At 46.7% G+C, this 23,884-nt stretch overlaps 2 protein-coding genes across 23 annotated transcripts in view; one reads left to right on the plus strand and one right to left on the minus strand.

The window, feature by feature from the left end:
* The window catches only part of SYNE2 (spectrin repeat containing nuclear envelope protein 2), a 323,751-nt gene that overhangs the window by 290,678 nt on the left and 9,189 nt on the right, over window positions 1–23,884 (plus strand). For 17 of the 22 annotated variants that reach the window (XM_059890586.1, XM_024997770.2, XM_010809508.4 and 14 more), the window contains 9 exons: window positions 9,603–9,765; window positions 15,118–15,305; window positions 15,835–15,985; window positions 16,330–16,512; window positions 17,925–18,062; window positions 18,886–19,080; window positions 20,968–21,250; window positions 21,739–21,807; window positions 22,707–22,846. In XM_059890586.1, coding sequence (XP_059746569.1) covers window positions 9,603–9,765; window positions 15,118–15,305; window positions 15,835–15,985; window positions 16,330–16,512; window positions 17,925–18,062; window positions 18,886–19,080; window positions 20,968–21,250; window positions 21,739–21,807; window positions 22,707–22,846 — 1,510 coding nt within the window. Of the gene's footprint in view, window positions 1–2,606; window positions 3,958–8,592; window positions 8,683–9,602; window positions 9,766–15,117; window positions 15,306–15,834; window positions 15,986–16,329; window positions 16,513–17,924; window positions 18,063–18,885; window positions 19,081–20,967; window positions 21,251–21,738; window positions 21,808–22,706; window positions 22,847–23,884 lie in introns of those variants that run through there. The other 5 variants (XM_010809512.4, XM_024997772.2, XM_010809513.4 and 2 more) reach the window with 3 other exon arrangements.
* ESR2 (estrogen receptor 2) overlaps window positions 13,411–23,884 on the minus strand; it is a 91,643-nt gene continuing 81,169 nt past the window's right edge. Inside the window, exon 10 of the mRNA XM_010809436.4 lies at window positions 13,411–16,694. The gene's annotated coding sequence lies outside the window, so the exon portion shown is untranslated. The remainder of the gene's footprint in view (window positions 16,695–23,884) is intronic.

Below are 23,884 nucleotides of genomic sequence, written 5' to 3' on the forward strand. Positions count from 1 at the left end.
GCTTATATATATTATTTTATTTCATTCTTGCAAGAACCCTACATGGTCAGTATTCTCCAACTTTCAGAGAAGGATGCTGTAGCTAAGAGAGGGTCAATAAGAACTGAGCCAAGGGCAGAAGCGATTCTACCTCGGGCAGGACGGAGCCACAGTCTTTCTATCCCCCTGCACCGTGCATCAGAGGAGCACTTGGCCCTTTGAGACCTTTAAAGGTGCTTTATCAGAATTTTTCTAAAACCTGGAACTCAGTATAGACTTGACTGTTTTCTATGGAGCTGCTGCTGCTAAGTCGCTTCAGTCGTGTCCAATTCTGTGCGACCTCATAGACAGCAGCCCACTGGGCTCCCCCGTCCTTGGATTCTCTTGGCAAGAATACTGCAGTGGGTTGCCATTTCCTTCTCCAATCTGGAGCAGTGGTTCTCAGATTTAAACATGCAGCAGAATCCTTGGAGGGCTCCTGAGAACATGGATGGCAGGACCCCACCCCCATAGCTTCTGATTCCCTGGGTGGGGGAATGCGCCCATTCTCTGGGCCGAGAATGCGTATTTCTAGCAAGTGACAAGGTATTGCCAATGGTTCAGGTCTGGGGATCACAGATGGAGCGAGGAGCCGGGTGACTTGCCACAGAGTGGACTTGCCACTTATGGTAACCTTGTGGCCTCTGTAGCGTATCTCCTTGTTGATGAACCATGGGCTAGATTCTGGATGAAAAAGCACCAGGACAGTGATGGCTCCGTCCATATACATGTGTGTAGTATTAGTGTATGATCCGGGAGGTGGGGGGAAGGTGCTTTGACCCAAACCACGGTTTTTCCCCTGCATGTAGAGTGTTTTTCAGCTTCTGTAAAATTCTTAAAGCAGAGAGTCTAAAGGATACATCTTTTGAAATAACCACATAATCAGGGGGGCTGGGGTGCCTAAGTCAGTCTTAATGCCGACTTCCTCACATAAGGTCACATAGGCCCTGGTGGTGGTTTAGTCGCTAAGTCGTGTCCGACTCTTGTGACCCCATGGACTGTAGCCTGCCAGGCTCCTCTGACCATGGCATTCTCCAGGCAAGAATACTGGGGTGGGTTGCCATTTCCTTTTCCAGGGGAATCTTCCCAACCCAGGAATCGAACCTGGGTCTCCAGCATTGCAGACAGATTCTTTACTGACTGAACTATGAGGGAAGCCCCTGGTGTGGGCACTAAACTTCACAGAACTGACTCTCCATCAGAATTGCTGCAGGAGCTTTTAGCATTCCTCATGGGCCCCTGGGTGGCTTCTTATATTTGTGACATCTAAACTCTTATCAAATGTTATTAATTTCTTTCACAGAAAGGGCATTTGAAGCACTATGTATTTTTTGGTGAATGGTGTGAACCCAATCTGATTTGATGACATTAATTATATCCTACTATGCTCAGTGACAGATTAAATGAGTTAATTTTTTTAATTGTAGACATTGGCTATGCCTCTTGCCCATGTTTTCTAAGATAATGTCATTAAAAATTGACCTAGCGAAACCTGAATGCAGGAGAGATGGCTAAGTTACAGAAGCTGTTTTTCAGAACCACCAATATGTGTGATTCGTGTTTTGGGTCAGCTGGGTTACCTATTAAAAAGAACAGTAAAGGCACAGGATGTTGGATGGTGAACCAATGGATGCAGAATTGCCTTGCTTCAGCAGCACAGACTAAAACTCCGAAAATAAGGTTCTTGGCCATCAACAGGACTGATGCCAAAGAAAGCTTCAGCTCAACACATAATCTCACCTATGGGTACCCTTGATTTCAAAATCCCAGTAGCTAAACTCCTTAAAAATCCACCTCCTTTTGTTTCCCAGAGCCTCCGTCCCCCTTTATTAATCAGAGCCTTCTCTGTGCCTCCTGAAGCAGGGGCCCTGTGTCCTCAGTGAGTCACTCTCTAGTTGTTCATCTGGGTGGAGCCTCTTTGGAGACTTGGGGTTAGTCTTTAAAGTTTTAAAGACTTTTCTAGCAGCCTGTGAGGATAATCTGGTGAAAGCTTTGCATGCCTAAAAGAGATGAGACAGCTGAGCGGAAAGACATACCCCAGAGTATTTCCATTGGTATCTATTGGGTGTTGGCATCATTGGTGGTTTTAATTTTCTTTTTATCTGTTTAGTAAATGTTCATTATGGAAGAAAGAATACAGGAACTTTTTTTTCTTAAAAAAATGTCATAAATGTTGTTACCTTTCTTCTCATCTCTCATTGATGGTAGCATCATTTAATAGACTTGGCATCCTTAGGCCAGTGTTATGAAGGAGGGATGCACTCAGACACACTACCTTATGGTCCCTTTGTAATTAGACTAGATAGCTCTCCTGCTATTAGCAAGATCAAGTCCATGAAAAAACTTTTTAATGAAGCATAAATTTCCTACCAATGTGAAAAGCCCACCTGTTTTATATTAGTAGCAATTAAAATGTTGTCATTTAAGCGCAGCAGTTATTACCATGGCAACTGCGTGTTAAGATTGTTTTTCCATCCCTTGAAGAATGGCCAAGGAGATGTGTGCCTTTTTAAACTGCTACGTTTTTCATTGCTCTCCTTTTATCTGTATTTTCTCAAGGTTACTCTGGAAGACCAAACAATGCTGCTAGTCATAAAGCTGACTTGCTCTGGTCTTAGCAGGTTGCCTGATTTAGTGGGACTGGAAAGACTTAGAGGCTTTTAGCACAGGGAGAGCCAGATGTGAGGTCGGCCTCCCCCATCTCCTTGTTCCTTCCCATCAACCCCATCGTTCCACCTCTGGAGCTGGCGGCTGCGGCTCTCAGAGCCAGCAGAAATGCCTTTCTGAGGGTCGGGGATCCTCCGCAAGGAGACAGCAGCCACCACAGGGACCGTGAGCCTCAGGAGCCTGGTGTCCAGCAGCAGATAGGTCCGGTGTCTGAGCGGTGGAGGTCACCCTGCACAGCCAGGCATGTGGACACAAGTTAGACGCTGCATTTAAGGGAACTATTTCCAAATCTGTACCCCTCATTTCACTGGTTTAGAATGTGTTTGCTGTGTTCAAGTGGGGATGAAATAATGACTAAATGTTGGGCTTTAGGGATCCATGAAAAATGATTGATACCATCGAGTCTCCAAATAAGGCTGAGACTGAGCCTAAAAGGGGCTTGGACACAAATCAGTGGTGCTCCACCAAGCAGAGCCACTCAGGATCACATCAAGAACCATGAATAGGGATGTGGAGGAATTTTCAAATCCTCACATTATGGTAAACCTTAGGGGGAATTAGCAAAGAAAACTGCAGAATTTCTTCCTCTGCAAATCTTGAACTCCTTTTGTACAACAAGATAGTTGTTTGTTTGTTTGTTTTTGCAAAAAAGCAAAGAAATGGACTAAATAAATTCTCTGCTCCTCCTAAGCCAGGATGCACAGGACTAAAAAGGCAAGGCAGAAAATCTCCTGGGGCAATTTCTTCTTTAGGAGAAAGCCATTCCCGTTGGACCTGGGGGCTTCAGATTACACCCTTGCTTTTAAACCTGAAACAGAGACATTTAATTTGATGAGAACAGAAATCCTCCTTTCGAGCGCCCCAAATTAAATGTTTCTTCCCTGGGTTTATAGCACTTCATAAATAACCCATAGATAATACAGGGACTTTCTTCCCTGGCATTGCAATCCTGTAGCGTCAGAACAAAGACTGTGTGTGTGAGAGACAGGCAGGGGCTGGAGATGTTTGTTTACTGGAAGGGAGAAAACTAAGATTTAAAAATTGCAGTTAGCGGAGTCGCAGGTCACTTGCTCGCCTCTGGGCACTGTTCTGTGGTGGCCGGCGAGGCAAGCCCCTGGGAGCCTGCGGGAGGGCGGCCTGGGGAAGATGCAGAACCAGTGAATGGAGAGGCCGCCGTGCGGGGGAGGGGCCGCCTCGTCCCCGGGAGGTGGAGGTGCAGCCGGGAACTTGGAGGTTTCGCTCAACCTAAGGAATGATTTTTTCTCATCAACAGTAAGTGCCATTTCGATCATCAGCTCTGCATCTGGGAGGGGCGGCTGCTGTCTCTGGGTGTCTCTCTCGCGCTCCCATGTTCGTTACAATAGAAATGACCGATGAGATGGTGGCTGCGGAGTGTGTGTGCTCGGCCATCGGGGGATGGGTTCTTTCCACTGTCAGCATGCCGTGCGGTGTCTGCAGCCAGCCTTTGACAAGCTGGGCAAGAGAAGTGATTATGCTGTGGGGAAAATGGAAGTCCTCGGGTTCAAAGAGAGGATTAGCTCAAATGTGATGTCCCTGCCCTCAAATCAGGGCTTCAGGATCTTGGAGTAATTGATTATCTTACTACAGGGCTGGTTAGTTGTTTACAAAGATGCAATTATGCAGAATTCATACAATGTTTTTAGCAACTGACAGCTGCCCACGAGTCTGAGTGTCCGTTTTAGCACAAATTCGGATATTCAACCATCTCAGTTTTCCTTTTTAAGTTATGCAGTCCGCATTGGCATGGGAATTTTTCTAGCTAATGCTGATCCAGGACCTTAATCATTTAACTGTAGACCCTTTTGCATGGAGAAAATAGGGCTGCAATGTAAACTCTTCCATATACATGAATTTTATATTTAAAGCTTCCCTCACACATTAAGACTTATGCCTGACTCATGAAGTGATATTTAGTTACCTGGCTTAATTTTTATTTTTGAGAGAGAACAGGGTTCATAGGTATTAAATTCCCATCCATCACTAGATGGAAAACTTTATTCATCTTGATTATTTTCTGCATTTCTACCCACAAGCCCCACAAAAGAACTTCTAAAATGTATACTCTTTGGCAAACTTCTTATTTTGTTTGGTATTATATAAAAATGTGTTAACTTTATTCAGGTCTTCTAATAGTTCATATAGGTGAAAAACTTCCTCTTTGCACTTAAATATTTTGGTTTTCTAGTCCTTAGAACTGGAATTCAGCTCAGGGAATTGTGTTTATTTTTTCCAGAGAAACATGATTTGTTGAAATATATGTGTGATTAGTATTAGTCAAGCGCATCTGGGGTGAACCATGGGCCAGTGCCGAGATGGTGAGCTACTTAAGCTGCCTGGGTGGTTGATGCAGTCCAGAATTGTGCTTGCTTCCCTGTGCCAACAGTCTGCTCTCTGAATGGATTTCCTTGTTCCCAATATTAACTCGAGATTTAAAATTTTCCAAGAGCAAAATTAACAAGGCCTAACTAGGAGGTTGGTTGCCTGGGTTGGCAAATGACGTGTACTTCCTGACCTGGGAAAGGTGATGATTAGATAATTATATTAGTGTCTCCACAGAATAGAACCATACAGACTAAGCAGTGCATCTGATGGTTCTCAGAGTAAGTCTTAGTATGATAGTATGAGGAACAACATTCATTTATACCACTGGGCATTTGGGGATATTTCGCATTTGGGGACATTTGGTCAGAGGTTGGGACATAGAAGCAGGTTAAGTCCTGACTGATAGGATGTTTTGTAGCTTCTTTTCCTTTCCCTCCCACCCTCTCCCTTCCTCTTTTTTTTTTTTTTTTTTTTTTGCCCCAAGCAAGCATGTGATGTATAAGCTTGGAGTTCTTAGCATGTCTAATATAGAACCAAGGTCTAGGAGCGTGTGTGACTCGTAGAATACCAGCAAATTGTCTGTGTCTGGATGGCTTGAAGGTGTTCTGATCTTTACCTCTTTCCTTTAAAATGTATTATGACCATCTCTTTTATGAAAAACACAAGTTTGAAGGGATGTGTGAATGTCACTTGCTCATTCAGAAGATATTTATTGAGCAGCTCCTATATTGTATTATAATGTCAAATTAGATCATGACCCCTGGGAATAAGTTATCTTGGAATCCTCAGGATCTTCACAGGACCCCAGACAAAGTCAGTGGTTAAAGTTTATTGAAAGGAAATCATGAAGGGGCAAAGTGGGCACTCAAAATGCAGCATTTAGTAGGTGGGTTCCTACCCCCCATTGTGTCCCGAAGCCTGGTCATATTCCCTGACAGCGATGAAAACTATCCTGTACCCCCGCGCATGTGCACATTATCATGTGTAGGTTTATACGAGCCATCACAAAAAAAGCGCTTAGGAACAGCAGTTCTGGCCAGATTGCCCAGGTTGACATCCTTCCTCTGCCATTGAATGAGTATGTTACCATGGCAAATTCTTTAACCTCATTGCCTCGGTTACCTCATCTGTCAAATGGGCATGATTCTATACTGATTTCACAGCACTGTTGTAAGGATTAAATGAGTTAACTACTATATATAAAGCACAAGCCTGACACATGTAGATGTCGGCATTTCTGTAGATGTTCCATTTTAGTAATATAGTTTGTGAACTATAAAGCATGCCCATTGTAAGAATGGGATAACAGAGAAAGTCTAGTATTTTATTCCCACACCTAACTAGTTTGGACACCAATGGGCCTGAGCCCCATATTTTGGGCACCACTGGCCTGGAGTACCATAGTCCTGGGGGTGCCAAGCTAATTTTGCATCCACCTTGCCATATTCCCCCCTCTACTTGTTGCACACCTCACCCTTAACAGAATTCAGGATCACTGTATCTTGCTCTTTTTGCTCCTAGGTTATTTCGTTACTTGTTAGCTTTCTTCATTTAAAAAGTTGTATTCTAACCATTTTCTTTCAAAATAAAGAAACTGAGATCCTTATGATGGAATGGGGTCAGGTGCTGGGTGAAGCAGTGCGGGCTGCCATTCTGGGAGAAGAGAAGGGGACGGATGGGGAAGCAGGGCGCTGTGCAGAGGTGCTGGCCTGAGCACCTCTCCCCACATACAGGGAGCTCTCAGGGCCGCGCTTCTCTAGCCCCTTGCAAACTACATGGGAGACTTTGTCCCATGGGGCCTGGGGTTCCCAACTGCTCTGGCATTGTCTGGAGTGTTCTTTCTGTTCCTCAGGCAGTCAGGGTGATAAGACATTGGGGTGAGGAGGATCTAACTCTAAAGTCAGGGGAATAAAGGAAGGATCTAGGTTACAGCTGGCCTGGCCTAGATCCAGGCCTGGCCCCAGATTCCATTGCTTCCTTTTTAATAAATCATCTTATGGCTTTAAAGGAAATTTCTTGTGGTATTTGCAGTAAGAATGTAATTTGGAAAATCTACCTTCTTCAGATGATCACAACCACAATTTCTGGGCATTTATCTCTGTCAGGCACTGTGCCTTTCATGTATTTATATCTCATTCTGTCCTCTCAGCCACCCCATGGAGGAAGGTTCCACTGTTCACACCGTTTTACACATGAGATTAAACAGAGCCAGGGCTCATACCCAGACCCTTAACACAAAGTGTGTGCTCTTCATCACCAGGCTCCTTGGACTCCTTCCAAGCTTGCGCTCCTCATGGCACTACGAGGATAAAATATTTATAAAAGGACCGTGTGAGGGCTGGTGCCATATAAATGAGGCCTTATTGTAGCAGTGTGTGATCCCAGTCATCAGTCATAAGAGCTGAGTGAGCATAGTGAGTGCTTGCTTTATGCCAGAGGTTTACATGCATCCCCCTGTTTGTCTCAGAAACCCCTACAAGGTCGATAATTTGCTGGTTAACAAGGAAACTGGGAATCAGGAAGGTTAGGTCCCTTGCTGGGTACACAGCTTATAGATGGTACAGTGGGGCTCAGACCGGGGTCTGCTCACTCCAGGGCTCTGGCCTGCATGTTGCCCAGATGCTACCACCTTCCTGAGGCTGAGGGGACCTGAGAGTCATGCTGGAGGTGAGAGCCTGAGGTAGAAGGATTTTCCCTAAATTGTAAAACTAACTGGAAATAGAACTGAAGCTAGAAATCATTCCCCAAGGTTGATTGGGCTTCCCTGGTGGCCCAAATGGTAAAGAATCTACCTGCAGTGTGGGAGACCAGGATTCAATCCCTGAATCAGGAAGATGCCCTGGAGAGGGGAATGGCTACCCACTCCAATTCTCCACTTCTTGCCTGGAGAATCCCATGGACAGAGGAGCCTGGCGGGCTACAGTCCGTGGAGTCACAAAGAGTCAGACATGACCGAGCAACTAACACACACACACAAGGTTGACTTTGTCAGTAGTGTGCAAAAAAGAACATAATAATAAAAAAACAACTCTCTGGTAATACGTAACTCTATGGTTTTACTAGATAGTCACATGAACTAGAGGTGCTCATACATATTTATTCATTCAGGAAATGTTTGTAAACACCTCCTGGCCACTAGTTGGTCTGAGGGTGTGCGGTGCACGCAGAGGGGGCCGCATGCCACCTGGCTGCTGTGGACTCTGTCTGGATGGGCACAGCGAATGAGGGATGTGAACACACTTAATGCCGGAGACCCCCAGGGCTGTGGGAGCACATGGGCGAGAAGCCCCCAGCTCATCTCAGAACAGCAGTAGAAGCTACGGGAGAAGGAAAGGGGAGCTGGTTTGTGGAGGGCAGGGCTGGAGGCAGACAGGACACGGACCACTTGAGGAATTGAAAGGGTCAAGGTTTTAAACTGATATGTCAGGGTAGGCGAGGACCGTGGAAGGGTTTGAATGAGGATCGGACGCTGTATGCTTCAGCTACAGAACCAGAAGCTGGTAGGAGGGTGAGGGGGCAGCAGGAAGCTGTTCACAGGCAGTCAAGGAAGAGATGCTGGTGGCTGGGGCGGGCGGGGCACTTCCTGTGAGTTACAGTCAGTGCCCCAGTTTCTCTTTCCAGCACCGTGGGATGCAGTTCTGATAGCCTCGTAACGTGAGTATCAGTAAGTGGGAACTTTCCATTGTTGCCATTACCTTAAGTCTCTGGGATTAAAAAAGCCCACAGATTACCAGAGCAAGCCTTCACTTGCTCTGCTTGAGGATTTTCACATTGTCTGTGGGGATCTATATGGAGATCATTTTCCCTCAGCCCCTGCATCACTCCCCCTTGACAGCACTTTGACATGCCCATGAGCTCTCTGTGTATGCTGATGCCAAGCGTGTTAGTTCAAGTCTACTCCATGCCGAGCCAGGTGGATTGATTGGGTTAAATGGAGCTGGAACCGTGCTTGCTGACGACGTGTCCACCCCTCCCTTCTTGGCTCAGCTTTCCCATGACGGGCTGGTTCCTTGTGTGCAACACTGCCAGCGCCTCAGGCTGGATGTGGTGGGGTTTAGGACATGCTCTGTGCTGACTCAAGGAGAGGGTCTCATGAGAGGCATCTAGGGCCAGAGACCCCCAGTAAGACAGGTGTGTAACATCTTTACCCGTCATGGAAGGTCCCTGACTGCTGTGCCCTTGGTGATACCCAAGACCGAAACTGGACAGAAGTCACGTGTGGTGATGTTAAGATGGAAAGAAAGAAATGGCATCTCCTGACTCCTCTGAAGCCCCGGAAAGATGTACTAGGTCTCAGGGGACCCCACCTTGGGAACGATAGGATTTTATATGTGCCTGGGTAGATTAACTCTTAATCCATTTAAAAATCAACTGCAACAGCAGTTTTGTAAATTGTCCCATATTCTGTGAAAACTTGTATCTGGTGACATGAGCATTGTCCCTGCTGTAAAATCAGTAGCCAATGATGATTCCATTTTACTCTCCAACACGCTTGTGGGTGCATTTTTCTCACCGCTAAACATTGTGCTTTTGTTTTCCGTCTCTCTTTTTTTTTCCCCTGCAAATATATTTAGGGTGAAGAAGTTGAAGGAGACCTTTGCTTTTATTCAGCAGTTAGACAAAAACATGAGCAACCTTCGCACCTGGTTGGCTCGGATCGAGTCTGAGCTTTCTAAGCCCGTGGTTTATGATGTCTGTGACGATCAAGAGATCCAGAAGAGGCTTGCTGAGCAGCAGGTGGGGAAGTGTGGAATGGGTTTTTGTCAGGGCCCACTCACTCAGACCTGTCTCACGCTGGCTGTGTGTTTTAGCGGGTTCACATCCATAGTATTGGTTTGTTTCTTCCAGAGAAAGCTGACCACCTGTCTGTGTCCCTGGGGGTGTGAGGCATCTGTCTCTTACACGCACACCCCACCATTCGTGTGGCTTCTTGTGAAATATTTTGAAAGATGCAGACCTTAATTGTAGTGATAAATAAGGGTTTTTTAATTTTGTATTTTCCTTAACTTTGATCTTTGTCTTTTGGTAACATAGTTTTGGCAATGACTTGAAAGAAAAATAATTTTCCAACCAAAGAAGGTCTTCATGGGACAATACTTGGGTCTGATAGAGTTTCAAAAAAAATGGGAGGCTCGAGGGGTGGGGAATACAGAGGACCCATAGCGGAGGAAGCCTCTCCTGTGGATGTTCTGTACATTTCTGCCATCGGTTCTGTCGCCTCTTAGCCAACCTTGGAAATCCCACAGTTTGAACACCATTGAGTCCTGCCCCCTTACCTGGTGGGGTACTCTTTGGTCTCACTGACTTGTCAAATCCACTCTCCTGCCCTCCGAGGGCTCATGTTCAGAAACTCACTCTCATATGCAGTGCCCAAGCTTCTCTTTATTTTTAAAATAGCTAAGTTTATGTTAGTTTAGTAGCTTTCCTTCTCTTGATTTTCTTAGCCCTGTGAACACATTCGGTTTTAACCATATAAAGCAATATGGTCACCATCAAGTTCACAGACTTGTATATTTTCTTCCTATTTCCTCCAAAGCCTTGGTGTTTGTTTGTAACTCACCAGGCAGGGGTGATTCACCCACATATCACAGCTGCTTGGGGGGGTAAACCTTTTTCATCAGATTATCATCGAGGCCAGAAGGCCACCCCTTGATGATAAATTCTCTTGAGTTCAGGTCAACATTTCATGCTCCCCTGAAACAGAGCTAACTATTTGATAATACTCTCAACTTAGATCTTTATTTAATCCTATTACATTTTACTGTTTGAATAATGCCTATTCTCTGATTTTTAAACTAGTATGATTTAGCAATGCTCCTAAGTAAAAATACTGGTTTTTCCACTTAGTCTCAGAAATTTAAGTATATCTTTTCCACTGAGGTCATCTATATTCCATCTTTCTTTTGTGGAGAAATGAATATTGATATAACCACCATGTTAATGGACACTGCAGAGATTTTCATGCCTTTTCAGTATAGTCACAGCTGCTAAATATTATCAGCTTTAATTACAAGATTTACCCATTAGGTTGGATTTCTTTGAATAGTCTCTTCACAGACAGGCCTTATATATAACCATTTACCCTGACTGGTGAGCTTTTTCGGGTAAATAGAACCAAAGCTGACATTTTTCCCCTTGAAGAATGACTGGCTAAATTTGGCAGGTGCTGATTATATAAATGTGTTAACATTTTATAAATCTGACGTGTGACAAACATCATTAAATTGCAGGGAATTTATTCCCAAAAGTGTATAATTTGGAGCAGCTGCCATTCTCTTGGCCATGTTTGTTCCTGTATACTGAAATGGTATATAATTTTAATCTGGCTGATTTGAAGTTTTCCTCTTCATAGAACTTAGAATCACCATCATGGAATTCTTATCCCTTGGTTATAAAGCAAATTATGGAGTTAGTGTTCAGGATCACATTGCTGTAAAGAAGTCAGACATTGTATTAATTTTCTATTACACTGTCACAGATTACTACTGATTGAGAAGGTTAATGCACATGTATCGTCTTGTAGTTCTGGAGGTCAGAAATCTGGCACAGGGCTGAGGTCAAGGTGTTGCCAGGGCTGCCTTCCTTTCTGGAGGTTCGAGTGTTAGTGTTCACTAACTCAGTCGTGTCCAACTCTTTGTGACCCCATGGACTGCGGCCGCCATGAACTGCCGCCAGGCTCCTCTGTCCGTGGAACTCTCTGGGGATCGAACCCAGGTTTCCTGCATTGCAGGCAGGTTTTTTACTTTCTGAGCTACCAGGGGAAGTTCTAGGGGAGGATCCGTGTGTTTGCCTTGAGTTCCTAGACGCTGCCCACATTTCTTGGTCCATGCCTCCCTCCTCCATCTTCAAAGCCAGCAACTTTGCCTCTCTCTCTGCCTTTCTCCCTCGAATTGTCTCTACTACTTTTAAGGACCCTTGAGATTCCATTAGACGCACACAGAGAATCCAGGATAATCTCCCTGTTTTAAGGTTGATTGGCACCCTTAATTCTCTTTGCCGTGTAACCTAGCATAGCTACAGTTCTGGGGATAAGGACCTGGTTCTTAAAATGCCGATATTCTGCCTACCACAGATGTCCTGAGGAAACCTTTAGTATTCTTATTTAAAATAAAAAAAAAAATTATAACTTAACCTAGACTTTAAATGCTCCACCAAAACCAAAAAATGTGTCACACACAAAAAAGTATGGGCCATTAGAAAAAAACTTTACCTGTGTCGCTGCCACTAATTTCAATATAACAAATTGCTTGATTACTTCCAGAAATAAGACCCAAGCTTGAGATCACCTAGTCCTACCTTCTGCAGAAGCCCTCAGGCCCCCAAAGTGATTAAGAGCCGTGAGGTCCCTGGACCCTCACTGTAATGTCCTTGGGAGCCGGGTGCAGAAAGGCTCAGACCTTACAGAAGTCTTTTTGCTTCTCTTCTTTATGAGAAACGCTTTAGGTAGTAAGGGTTGTGTTGTTATTCCTGTAGAATATGTATCATCTTCAAAATGCAGAGGAAGCAATGGCCACCTCTGTGACATTTTTAAACCATGAACCACTTCCACTATGTCTTCAGCATTCCTCTCCAGTTTCCTTCGGCTTCTTGGTTCTCTGTGGAGGTGCCTGGTGGTGGCTGGGGGCGTTAATTATCCTGCACCCTGTAATTCCCAGCAGTCCCCTCCCCAGTGGGTCATGTCAGCCTTCTGCAAAGCCCCCAAACCACTCCCCAAGACCACCCTGCTGGACTTGCTTGACACCCCCAGTGCCTCCCAGGAGACAGTCTGGAGCCACTACCTGGGGTCCCATAACACACCCCGTGACTTTTGCCCTCTCACCCTGGTTTCCCTGATTTCTGCTCTTTATTTCATCTTTTTCTGGTTCCACGTGTATTCTCACTCTTCCCGGCTGCATTCTCGTCCCTAGCTTCCTGCCTCCCCCATCTGCCTTAGCCCTTTTCCAGCTCTAGTGCTCTGTGCCACCTGCTCAGGAACAGAAACACAAAGCAAACAGGCGCCCGTGTTTCCAGAATTGTTGGCAAAAGTCTTTCACGTGGCTTTAGGATGTTTCTTAGGTTAGATTCATCTCTGCATTTGAACACTTTTGAAACCAGGGGCCTCACCACAGGTGCTAGTCACGGGATATCTCAGTTTGCAAAATGTCACTTGTCTCGGACTTCACTGGTTTGTGTTTTAAAATAGAGTCCACTATTTATTTTATACTTTACAAGATGACTAGTTCACACTACAGTTGGCCATTTTGTGGTGTTTTAGAAGTTTGGGAAATTTTGGAAAACTTGGGGCTCCTTTTTTGCCAAGATGTTCATGGTCTTTTATAAAGCATCGGACAGCCCGTTTCTTGCCATCATTCACCCCTTATATTACCCAGTTTTCTTCAGCTGTTTCATTCAGTATAAGCTGAGTAGAAAATGTAGAGTAACTGCAAAGAGGCTATTAAAATACATGGCATTTATGTTTATCCATAGACTAGACTTTCTCAGTGCTTTTCAGTCAAATCCTACCAAGCAAGGTCAGGGGCAGGTACCATTTTTGGAAGGTAATTGTCAGTATTATTCATTTAGCACCAGCATTAAGATTCCTTATCTGGCAAAACAGTTAAAAGGGACTTATCAAAATCCCTTATCAAGCTGTAAATTTTAAGAAAGCCTGTGGCAATTCTGTGAACTGGTGAGAATTCTTAAATCTGAAATTCTATTAAACCTAATAAAGCTAGTCTTCCACTGACCCCAAGACGACTGCCCCCATTACAGCATCTCAGACATTTGTCCTAGACCGCAGAGCTTAAAGAAAATCACCTGCGCATCTCTTTTCATAGAACATATGGTGACAAACTAAAAAAAAACATATTTTCTTCTGAATGTAACTTTGCGGTACCCATTGTTCATAAGTTAGGATCTGTGTTGAGAACTGCGTGATTTAAAACTTGATTTGAGTATTAGCATTTTGTTCCCACCTAGACACAGCATGAGACAAATGTGCATTTATCAGAAGAAGAGTAGGAAAACATTAGTCCTATCTAGTAATCCAGTCATAATCTCCAAAATTTTTAAATACTGAGATGACCTGGAAGAAACTTCAGGCTGCCTTTCTGTAGACAATGGTAGACACTGTTTATAAAATAATCCCTCTTAAAATGAACTTTGTTGAATCCAGGGAACTTTCTGTTGAATCCAGCAGTTTATTTCACTTTGTCTATTTCACAGTGTAGTTTGGGTAGTAAGATGAGTGGCGTGGCCTCATGTCACTTATCACGGAGTTTGGATACAGGAGAGGACTAACTCGTCCAGAATAACAAGACAAACAGGCTGCTCACCTCGCCCTCGCCCAGCCCTGCCCCGTGTGCAGAAGCAGTACTCCCTGGGTGATAACTGAAAATGCTATGCTTATTCTTAAACAAGGTTTCCAGCGACCATGAGCTTTCTCTTGGTGAGCCTTCATTTTCCTGAATCAGCAGTGCTCTCCCTATCATGGGACAAGACCCCAGAGACCCCGCCCCCACCCCCATGAGTTAGAGGGCAAAGTCTGTAGCCCAAATTCTCCCCTTGGGCCCATAGAGCCCTAGGATGCGCCCGTGGGGAGGCTGTGGGCACCGTGCCACTGTGTGCACAATTTGGGGGTGGACTGTATGAAGATAGCACAGAACTCTTGGTAGAGTTAAGAATCCTGTGATCCGTAAAAGGTTAAGAGTTTGTGTTGCTGAAGTGTTAGGTCCTGTTCAAGACAGTTTTCCAAGGAAAACCTCCCGAAAGCCAAATCTAAACTGGAGGCCCTTGAGGTTGGATGGTGTGGAGTAGATCGACTGCCACCCCAAAGTCTGGGGTGGTGGGCTGCCAGGGAAGGGGACCCCCATTCCTTTGCCTCCTTCACCTATTTCAATACCTTCATCCCCTGGTTGCCCACAGTTAGGCCTCCTGTCGGGTGCTGGAGCACAGGGGTTGCACAAAGGTGACTCGGCCTGTATTGCGGAGTCCCAGGTGGAAATGCACGCAGGACTGTGTCCCCTAGGCTGGAGGGAGGGGCTCCTTCGGTGCCAGCCCTTCCACCGCCACCTCCCCCTCACAGTGCCTCCTCCTCTCCTGTTGTTGCAGGACCTGCAGCGAGACATTGAGCAGCACAGCGCAGGGGTGGAGTCTGTGTTTAACATCTGTGATGTCCTCCTGCACGACTCGGATGCCTGCGCCAACGAGACCGAGTGCGACTCCATCCAGCAGACCACCAGGAGCCTGGACAGACGCTGGAGGAACATCTGTGCCATGTCCATGGAGCGGCGGATGAAGTAAGGGCTGAGCTGCCCTGGGTGATTTAAGTGTGGTCCGCCCACTCCATGTTCCCGTCTGACCTATGTAACAGTGCCCGTGTTCTGTTAGCTTCACTGAGGGACGTGCTGAGTGCTGGCGGAGAAGGCTCAGTAGGTGTGGCCAGTCCTTATTAAAGAAATCATTCAAGGAAAGCATGATCAGGGTCATGTCTCTCCCTGGCTCTGCTGTGTCTTGGGTGTAACTGCGGGTTACACTGTACTGAAGTGTCCCAGATCTGTGTGGTGGAAGACGCCGGTCTCCTGTTGGGTGACCACTGTGAAGCTGGAGTTCAGAGAGGCCTGGTGTTCCCAGAAGGAGGGTTTCCTGACCACGAAGTGATGTCTCTGGTTATTTCCTGGAAGGGGTAGCAGAATCACCCCCACCACCCCCCTGATCCCCAGACTTTTAGTGCCAGTGCATGGGGCCAGGGCTGGAAGTGGGAGAAGAAGCTGTACGAAAGCTCTCATTGGAATAGGCAGCTTGCATTGAGTTCTTTCCTTCCATTAGAATTGAGGAGACGTGGAGGCTGTGGCAGAAGTTTCTAGATGATTACTCCCGCTTTGAGGACTGGCTCAAGGCTGCTGAGAGGACAGCGGCCTGTCCGAATTCCTCCGAGGTGTTGTACACAGTTGCCAAAGAGGAGCTGAAGAGGTTTGAGGTAAAGACCCAACCACCCCCTGCCCCCCAGCGGCACCTTCCAGCCAGTGGTCCTGAGAACCAGGAACTCGCAGGGCTCGGGGATGGCTACAGGGTCTTCCTATGAGTGGCAGGCTTCCCCACCCCTAGTCAGGGCCGCCCAGTCTGTATCAGCTGCTCCAGCGACTTTGCAGGGCATTACTGATTCATGCTAACCACCTGGCCATGACCTTGAAAGGCTGTTCGCTGGTAGCATCAAAAGAATGAGTGAAGCTAGCGACCCGTGCCTTTCCTTTGGGGATGGACACTTGAGGCAGGTGGCCTGGGGCCTGGAGTTGTGGCACTGACGGTCCCCGCCTGCTGCAGGCCTTCCAGCGGCAGATCCACGAGAGGCTGACACAGCTGGAGCTCATCAACAAGCAGTACCGGCGGCTGGCCCGCGAGAACCGCACCGACACGGCCAGCAAACTGAAGCAGATGGTGCATGAGGGCAACCAGCGATGGGACAACCTCCAGAAGCGGGTCACGGCCATCCTGCGGAGACTCAGAGTAACCCCCTCTACGTCACCGGGTCACTTGTAGATGCTGGGGGGTGTGGGAAGCTGATACTTGATATCAGTCAGGCTTGTAACAAAAGCAGCGGGTAGAAGGTGTCTCTTGAGGCCTAAGCTGTCTTAGCATTCTTCCTGCAGAGCCTTCCCCTTTGTCTAAGCCCAAAGCTGCCATGAGAGCTGCCAAAAAAAAAAATTTTTTTTTAAAGAAGTCATTTGCTTCAGAATAGGTCTGAACCTGTTTATGGGATTTGTGTTACCAAATACATTGCTTTTTTCAGCTTCTGTCACCCCCAAGGGTGACACCCACACTGCCCAGGGTCTGGGGCACTGTCGTCACTGGGTCTGGTGAAGGTACCTCTTAATCTCGGAAGAGGCGCACTTTGCCGTCTGCCCATGTGTCCTGTTGGCTCTCGCACTGTGAGGGGATGGACAGAGCCCCCTCTGTGTTGGGGGTTGGGGACAGTGACTGTTCTCCCAATTTTAGAGCAACTGATGAACCTCAAATGTTGGGTTTGGTTGGGGGTATAAACAGTCACCTTAGGGTTCTGTAACTCCTAAGATATCATATGTCAGCGCTTTGTGAGTCCAGGTATAAACGGACAGGACCGGTGTGGGTGGTGGCTGAAGGAAGTAATTTTAATCCTTGATTCTATTCTCAAGGCTGAGCACTGTTAAAGCCATTCTAAGAAAAGGCAAATCTGGGTGTGTGTTTTTTTGTTTTTTTTTTTAACCTTCTCAGGGAGAAGAAATTGGCTAGCTTTCCAGACACCCCCTTGTGTTAATTTATCTCCTACTAATTTGACTGTGACCAGCAAAGCCTTCACTTGGCACAGTGTTTGTCTGAGAATCAGCTGCCTGTCTATGAGGTGGTAACCCGAGAGGCCTCCTGAATTGGAGGTGATAAATCTGGGTTTTTTCTTTGAGGAAAGACACTCGGAATTGTATCAGTGAAGGCAGATCGGGCACTAGTCCAGGTTCAACCCCGAGATGGGTACTTTTCCATCTTGAAAAAAGTTCCCATAGAAAGCTAACAGGTAGAAACAGGCAAATGCCTGGGCTGGACTCTTAAGGGGTTTCCTCAAAGGACAGACTAGGAAAATCACTGACCTAGACTAGAGAATTGTAGAATTTCCATTGCTGAAAGAACCCTAGAGATCATGGTCAACATTCCCACACCTCACCTCATTTACCAGCAGACACTGAGACTCAGAGAAGTTAGGGGGCTTGTTGGTATAACAGCCAGGACCAGACCCCAGGCTCCTGACCCCACAGCGGTCCCCCTGCATGCTGAGTGGGCCTCTGGGGGTACCCCAGGCTCCCCTTCCCCTGTCTGAAAGTGACCTTGCTGTCTGCCTGAACTCCTGTTCTGCCATCAACACAAATGTGACCTTCTCCCCCTTTTTGTAGCATTTCACCAACCAAAGGGAGGAATTTGAGGGGACCAGGGAGAGCATCCTGGTGTGGCTCACGGAGATGGACCTACAGCTGACCAACGTGGAGCACTTCTCAGAGAGCGATGCTGACGACAAGATGCGCCAGCTGAATGTAAGGCCTGCCTCCCTGGCTTCTCCCCACAGAGCGCACCCTGTGGAGAGCTGGCCAAGTACAGACTCCACCTGACACCCTGAGAGCAGATTCCAGAGCTGCCGGAGCAGCCAGACCGCATCCACCTGCGTCCTGCCAGGTTATCACGAGCAGGCATACCGTTCCTTACAGTCCAGGGGTCATTGGAATGAGGCCCTTCGTTCTCTTTGTCATTTATAATCGTCCAAGGGGAGAACACTCCTGAGGTGCCAAAGAGAACTTCATTCATAAGATGCTGTTTCTCCAGCACTCAAGCCTGAGTACACCTGTGGGCTGAGGCAGGACGAAACTCTCCCTCAGGAGCGTGGGATGGACTGGGAGGCTGGGATTGACATACATACACTGTTGATACTATGTCTAAAATAGATAACTAGTGAGATCCTACTGTCTAGCGCAGGGAACTCGACCCAGTGCCCCTGGTGACCTAAACGGGAAGGAAACCCAAAAAAGAGGGGATATGTGTATGCACATAACTGATACACTTTGCTGTGCAGTGGAAACTAACACAACCTTGTAAAGCGACTATACTCCAATAAAAATATAAATAAATAAGTTAATAAAAAAGAAACAGTAGGACCAGGAACAGACACTTCTCACACCCAAAAGCAGTAAATGTCCGTTTGTGCCAGACCCTTAGAATTATTTTAATTGGAAAAGTCCGTGCCCAAAAGGGGAAAGAAAAAAATGTGTATGATCATTTTAAATTCTTAACTCATTATAGTCACTTAGTTCAAAATTGATGAAGCTAGAGTTTGAAATCCTTTCTTCTTCATCCTCTAAATAGGGTTTCCAGCAGGAGATTACATTAAATACCAACAAGATTGATCAGCTCATCGTTTTTGGGGAGCAGCTCATTCAGAAGAGCGAGCCCCTGGACGCCGTGCTGATTGAGGACGAGCTGGAGGAGCTGCACCGCTACTGCCAGGAAGTGTTCGGCAGGGTCTCCCGGTTCCACCGGAGGCTCACCTCCCACGCGCCGGTAAGGGCACCGCCCCTCCCACAGGGGTTCTGGGCCACCCAAAGCTGATATTTGACTCCACTTTTTTAATACTTGTTTGGCTGCCCTGGGTCTGAGACGGGCACACAGGCTCTTTAGTTGCAGCATGTGGGGTCTAGTTCCCTGACCCCAGGGATCGAGCCCCGGGCCCCCTGCAGCAAGAGTGTGGAGTCTTAGCAACTGGACCACCATGGAGGTTCCTTGACTCCACTTTTAAAGACTGGGAAACTTACCATGTTACAGCTAACAATAGTTTGGTTTTTGTTTTAAAAAAAAAAAAACAACCTGTGTTTTTGTTTTATTAAAGTGTAGTTGCTGTACAATATTATATGTCACAGGTGTATGGTATAGTGATCCAGTGTTTCAAAGTTATACTCCATTTATAGTTATTATAAAATATTGGCTGTATTCCCGTGTTGTACAGTGTATCCTTGAAGCTCGTTTTTACCTGATGGTGTGTACCTCGTACTCCCCCTACCCCGATGTTGCTACCCTCTGCTCACTAGTAGCCTCAGTACTCTGTGTCTGCGAGTCTGCTTCAAGAAGCTGAGTGGAAAAATGTTCTTTCCACTCTTACTAATATAGAACCATACTTACTGAGGAGCTGCTATTTCTCAGTGGAAAGGATGGCCCTCCTGCAAGTTCTTGTTCCTCTTACCTGTTTCCCACGGGTTCCTCAGCACAGAGCTTCTCTGGCCTGTGTCAGTACCCCCAGGATATGATGGTAACTGTCCTGGTTTTGCTTCTGGCAGTAAATTGGTGATGTATCAGCCTTTTCCTGTATCTTAATATTTGTGCCTTTCTAGTACTTTATTCGGAGAAGGCAATGGCACCCCACTCCAGTACTCTTGCCTGGAAAATCCCATGGACGGAGGAGCCTGGTAGTCTGCAGTCCATGGGGTCGCTAAGAGTTGGACATGACTGAGCGACTTCACTTTGACTTTTCACTTTCTTGCATTGGAGAAGGAAATGGCAACCCACTCCAGTGTTCTTGCCTAGAGAATCTCAGGGATGGGGGAGCCTGGTGGGCTGCCGTCTATGGGGTCGCACAGAGTCGGACACGACTGAAGCGACTTAGCAGTAGCAGCAGTAGCAGTGCTTTATTCTCACCTTTGAAGCACCAAAAGCACCAGCTTTCCAAAAAAGTTGTGATGTTTCCCTGGAGAGAGGCGCCTCTGGAACGTTCAAGTGGAGTTAAGGCCATTATTTACAGCTCACTGCCTCTGCCAGAAGTTTCACTGGTGACCACTGACCAACACGATTGGCCACTTTTTCTATCTTTATGTCTCCAACTGGCCAACTTGAAACAACTTCTTTAAAAATTAGCCTCAATTCCTTCATTTTATAACATAACCATATAGTCATTTTTCTCTATATATACAATTACTACAAAGTAATTGTAACATAGGGGAATAAAATTCTGTATTTGGAACAGTAAGATTGGGGGATAAGAAGAAAGAGCCTGGGGCATGATGTTGTGAATTTCCTTTTAGAACATGCTAATGGCCTTTAAAATTGTTTTTTAATTTTCTGATTCTTAGATGAACCTACCATTAACCATCAGTGAAACTTTGTCCTCCATTTCCTTATCTTCTATATATTTAACTTACATGATCAAGTTTCTGGTTTTCTGAGGAAAGAAGGTAGAGTTTTGGAAACTATAGATTCTGGGTCCCACCCTTGATACTCTAAATTGGAATAACCACAGGCAGGGCCTGGGGACCCGATTCTTTTCAAAGTCTCCTCAGAAACACTGGTGGTAGCCATTCTCAGGAGCTGCTAGTTGGGCAGACTTAGATGCTAACTCTCCTCATCATGGCAACAGGCTATGATTTGGTTCATTCTGAAAACTGGACACCCCTGTTGTAGGGCTTGGAAGATGAAAAGGAGGCCTCTGAGAACGAGACAGACGTGGAAGACCCCAGAGAGATCCAAGACGACTCTTGGCGTAAAAGGGGAGCAAGTGAGGAGCCCTCATCCCCGCAGTCCCTTTGTCAACTGGTGCCCCCAGCGCTGGGGCCCGAGCGCTCTGGCTGCGAGACCCCTGTCAGCGTGGACTCCATCCCACTGGAGTGGGACCACACAGGCGATGTGGGGGGCTCCTCCTCTCACGAGGAAGACGAGGAGGGCCCCTACTACAGTGCACTGTCAGGTATGGACCCAGGCGGCTGTTCTCAGCGCCCGAGCCACACGCCCAGCTCTTGGTAGTCAGAGTGCAGCCTGTGGTTGACCAGACATCCTGTGGCTTCCTGTGTCTGTCCTGCCCACCTCTGACCCTGAGAGCTGGCTCGTTCCTATTACTGATGGAATGAAAGGGAAAAATAAAATCTACATTGGGATGTGAAGGCTGTTTGATGATGGCTCTGGATATTGGAGGCTCATCAGCGGACTTCTCAGTTGAGTTTTGCAGAGTTATCAGGGATTGTCTCTGTCCTTTCTATGCAGTTCCTCTCCCCCAGCACTACTTTGGATGGTCAGGAGTTGGCTGGAAAAAAAATCCTGTTTTTTTAAATCTTTTAAATAAAACAGATGAAGGATAGTTACTTTTCTCCTCCCAGGTGACAATGTTTCTACTGTTTTAATCCTTGGACATTCATCTACAGCGCCTGCAGTGAGGAAAATGACATTGTTCTTTTTCAGATATAGAAATCCTTGAAAATCCTGAGGCATATCTTAAAATGACCACAAAAACTTTGAAAGCGTCTTCTGGTAGGCCCCTGCCCATGCATGTGTCTCAACATGGCAGCGTCCTGTGGCACGCACTGCATCCTAAACCTCGCTCCCATGTCGTGTCTGACCTCTGCCTTCTGTGGACACCATGCGCCTTGGTCCTCGCGTCATGGTGTATGCGCACTGCCATACTCACATATAGCTTTGTGCTCCATGCAAAACCCTCCAGACCAGAGCAGTCTCCACACCATCCTTCTCCTCCCCCTCAGGCCCATGTGGAAGGGAGTTCTTCACGGTGCCTTTAAAAATTTTTCTCTCCATCTAACTCAAGTCCTTTGGCACTGGCCAAGCTTTCTTCAGGGTGGCTTGGTTTGGAATTACCTACCTTGCTTATGGTGATTTCCTGGGAAGAGGGTGGGGGGTGAGGGTACCGCTGCCTTTGCCACAGGAGAAGACACCTTCGTCTCCCTGACTTTCAGCTCTGCTCTTCCTTCCCTGCCCCATCCCCACCTGCAGTGGTTGGCTAGAGCCACGAGCGCCCCTGGGGTCCTTGAATCTACCCTGATGTTCACTCTTCCTCGCACTCCTGAGAGAGCTTCAGTTCTCTCAGGCCCCAGACCCAGCCTTGCTGCCAGCGCCCCTGCCACTAGGGCCCCCGGCTCCAAAAGGCCATTCATCTCACAGCAGATCATGTTTGTCGTGCTCCATCGTGAACCCACCTAGTGAAGACCCAGTGTCGCTCAGTTGCATGAGTCTCATTTCATCCCCTTCTGGGACATACTGACATTTTGCAAACATGCATGCTTTGCAAGGAAAGCTGCAGAACTCATATTATACTGTAACCCGATGCCACGTTACCCATGACCTTTTTTGTGTAACTAAATATGAACCCTTTGGTTGGAGAGAATGGACCGTCACTTGCCATTCTTTTGTTTCAGGCAAATCCATTTCTGAAGGCCCCTCGTGGCATGTTCCTGACAGCCCTTCCTGTCCCAAGCGTCGCTACAAACAAATGGGAGGTGACAGGAATGTTCAACCCATCCCCTCTGATTCCAGCACCCCTTATAAACCAGCCTATGTAAGTCTTGACCCCACTGAGAGTATAACCCACATCCATGAGTTACAGTTTTAAAGAGAGAGAGATTTTGGTGTATACTGCATGTGCTCACCTGCCAGGCATATTTGGGGTTGGTTTTCCCATGGTGACATACTTCATGAGGACTCTGGCACAACTGACTAGACTTAGAGATGGGTGTCTGGCTAAACACCATCTTTGAGTGCTGACACACGATGACCATGGTTATTACTGTTGAGTCAGTCATCTGTGCAAACAGCAGAGAAGCAAAGTGGTGGCCTTTCTGAGCTGTTCCTGAGCTCCCAAAGCTTTGATATATTCACCTTGACTATGGTGGGTCAGCTGGTAAAGAATCCACCTGCAATGCAGGAGACCCCGGTTCAATTCCTGGGTTGGGATGATCCCCTGGAGAAGGGATAGGCTACCCACTCCAGTATTTTTGGGCTTCCCTGGTGGCTCAGTCGATAAAGAATCCACCTGCAATGCAGGAGACCTGGGTTCAGTCCCAGGGTCGGGAAGATCCCCTGGAGAAGGGCATAGCAGTCCACTCTAGTATTCTTGCCTTGACAGAGGAACCTGGCGGGCTACAGTCCATGGGGTTGCAAAGAGTTGAACACGACTGAGCGACTAAGCACAGCACATACATTCTAGTCAAAAAATTGTGACTTCCTATTCAGAAAGATGACAGTGTGCAGTGGTAGACAGAGGATGAGCTGGTTGGATGGCATCATCGACTCAGTGGACATAAGTTTGAGCAAACTCTGGGAGATAGTGAAGGACAGTGCTGCAGTCCATGGGGTCACAAAGAGTCAGACACAAGTGAGGGACTGAACAACCAATAGTAGACCTGGGTTTGATTCCCAGCCGTATGAGGAAATTGCTCCAGGGCTGTAAACACTTAACTTACCCCTGTAAGCCTTCCTTACCTGAAGGTAAACCTACCTGACATAAAGTCAGAAAAGGAAAACAAATACCATATAATATCGCATATGTGTGGAATCTAGAAAAATGGTATAGATGATCTTATTTTCAAAGAAAAAA

Source organism: Bos taurus, chromosome 10 (assembly GCF_002263795.3).
Source record: "Bos taurus isolate L1 Dominette 01449 registration number 42190680 breed Hereford chromosome 10, ARS-UCD2.0, whole genome shotgun sequence".
In the NCBI taxonomy this organism is placed as follows: domain Eukaryota; kingdom Metazoa; phylum Chordata; class Mammalia; order Artiodactyla; family Bovidae; genus Bos; species Bos taurus.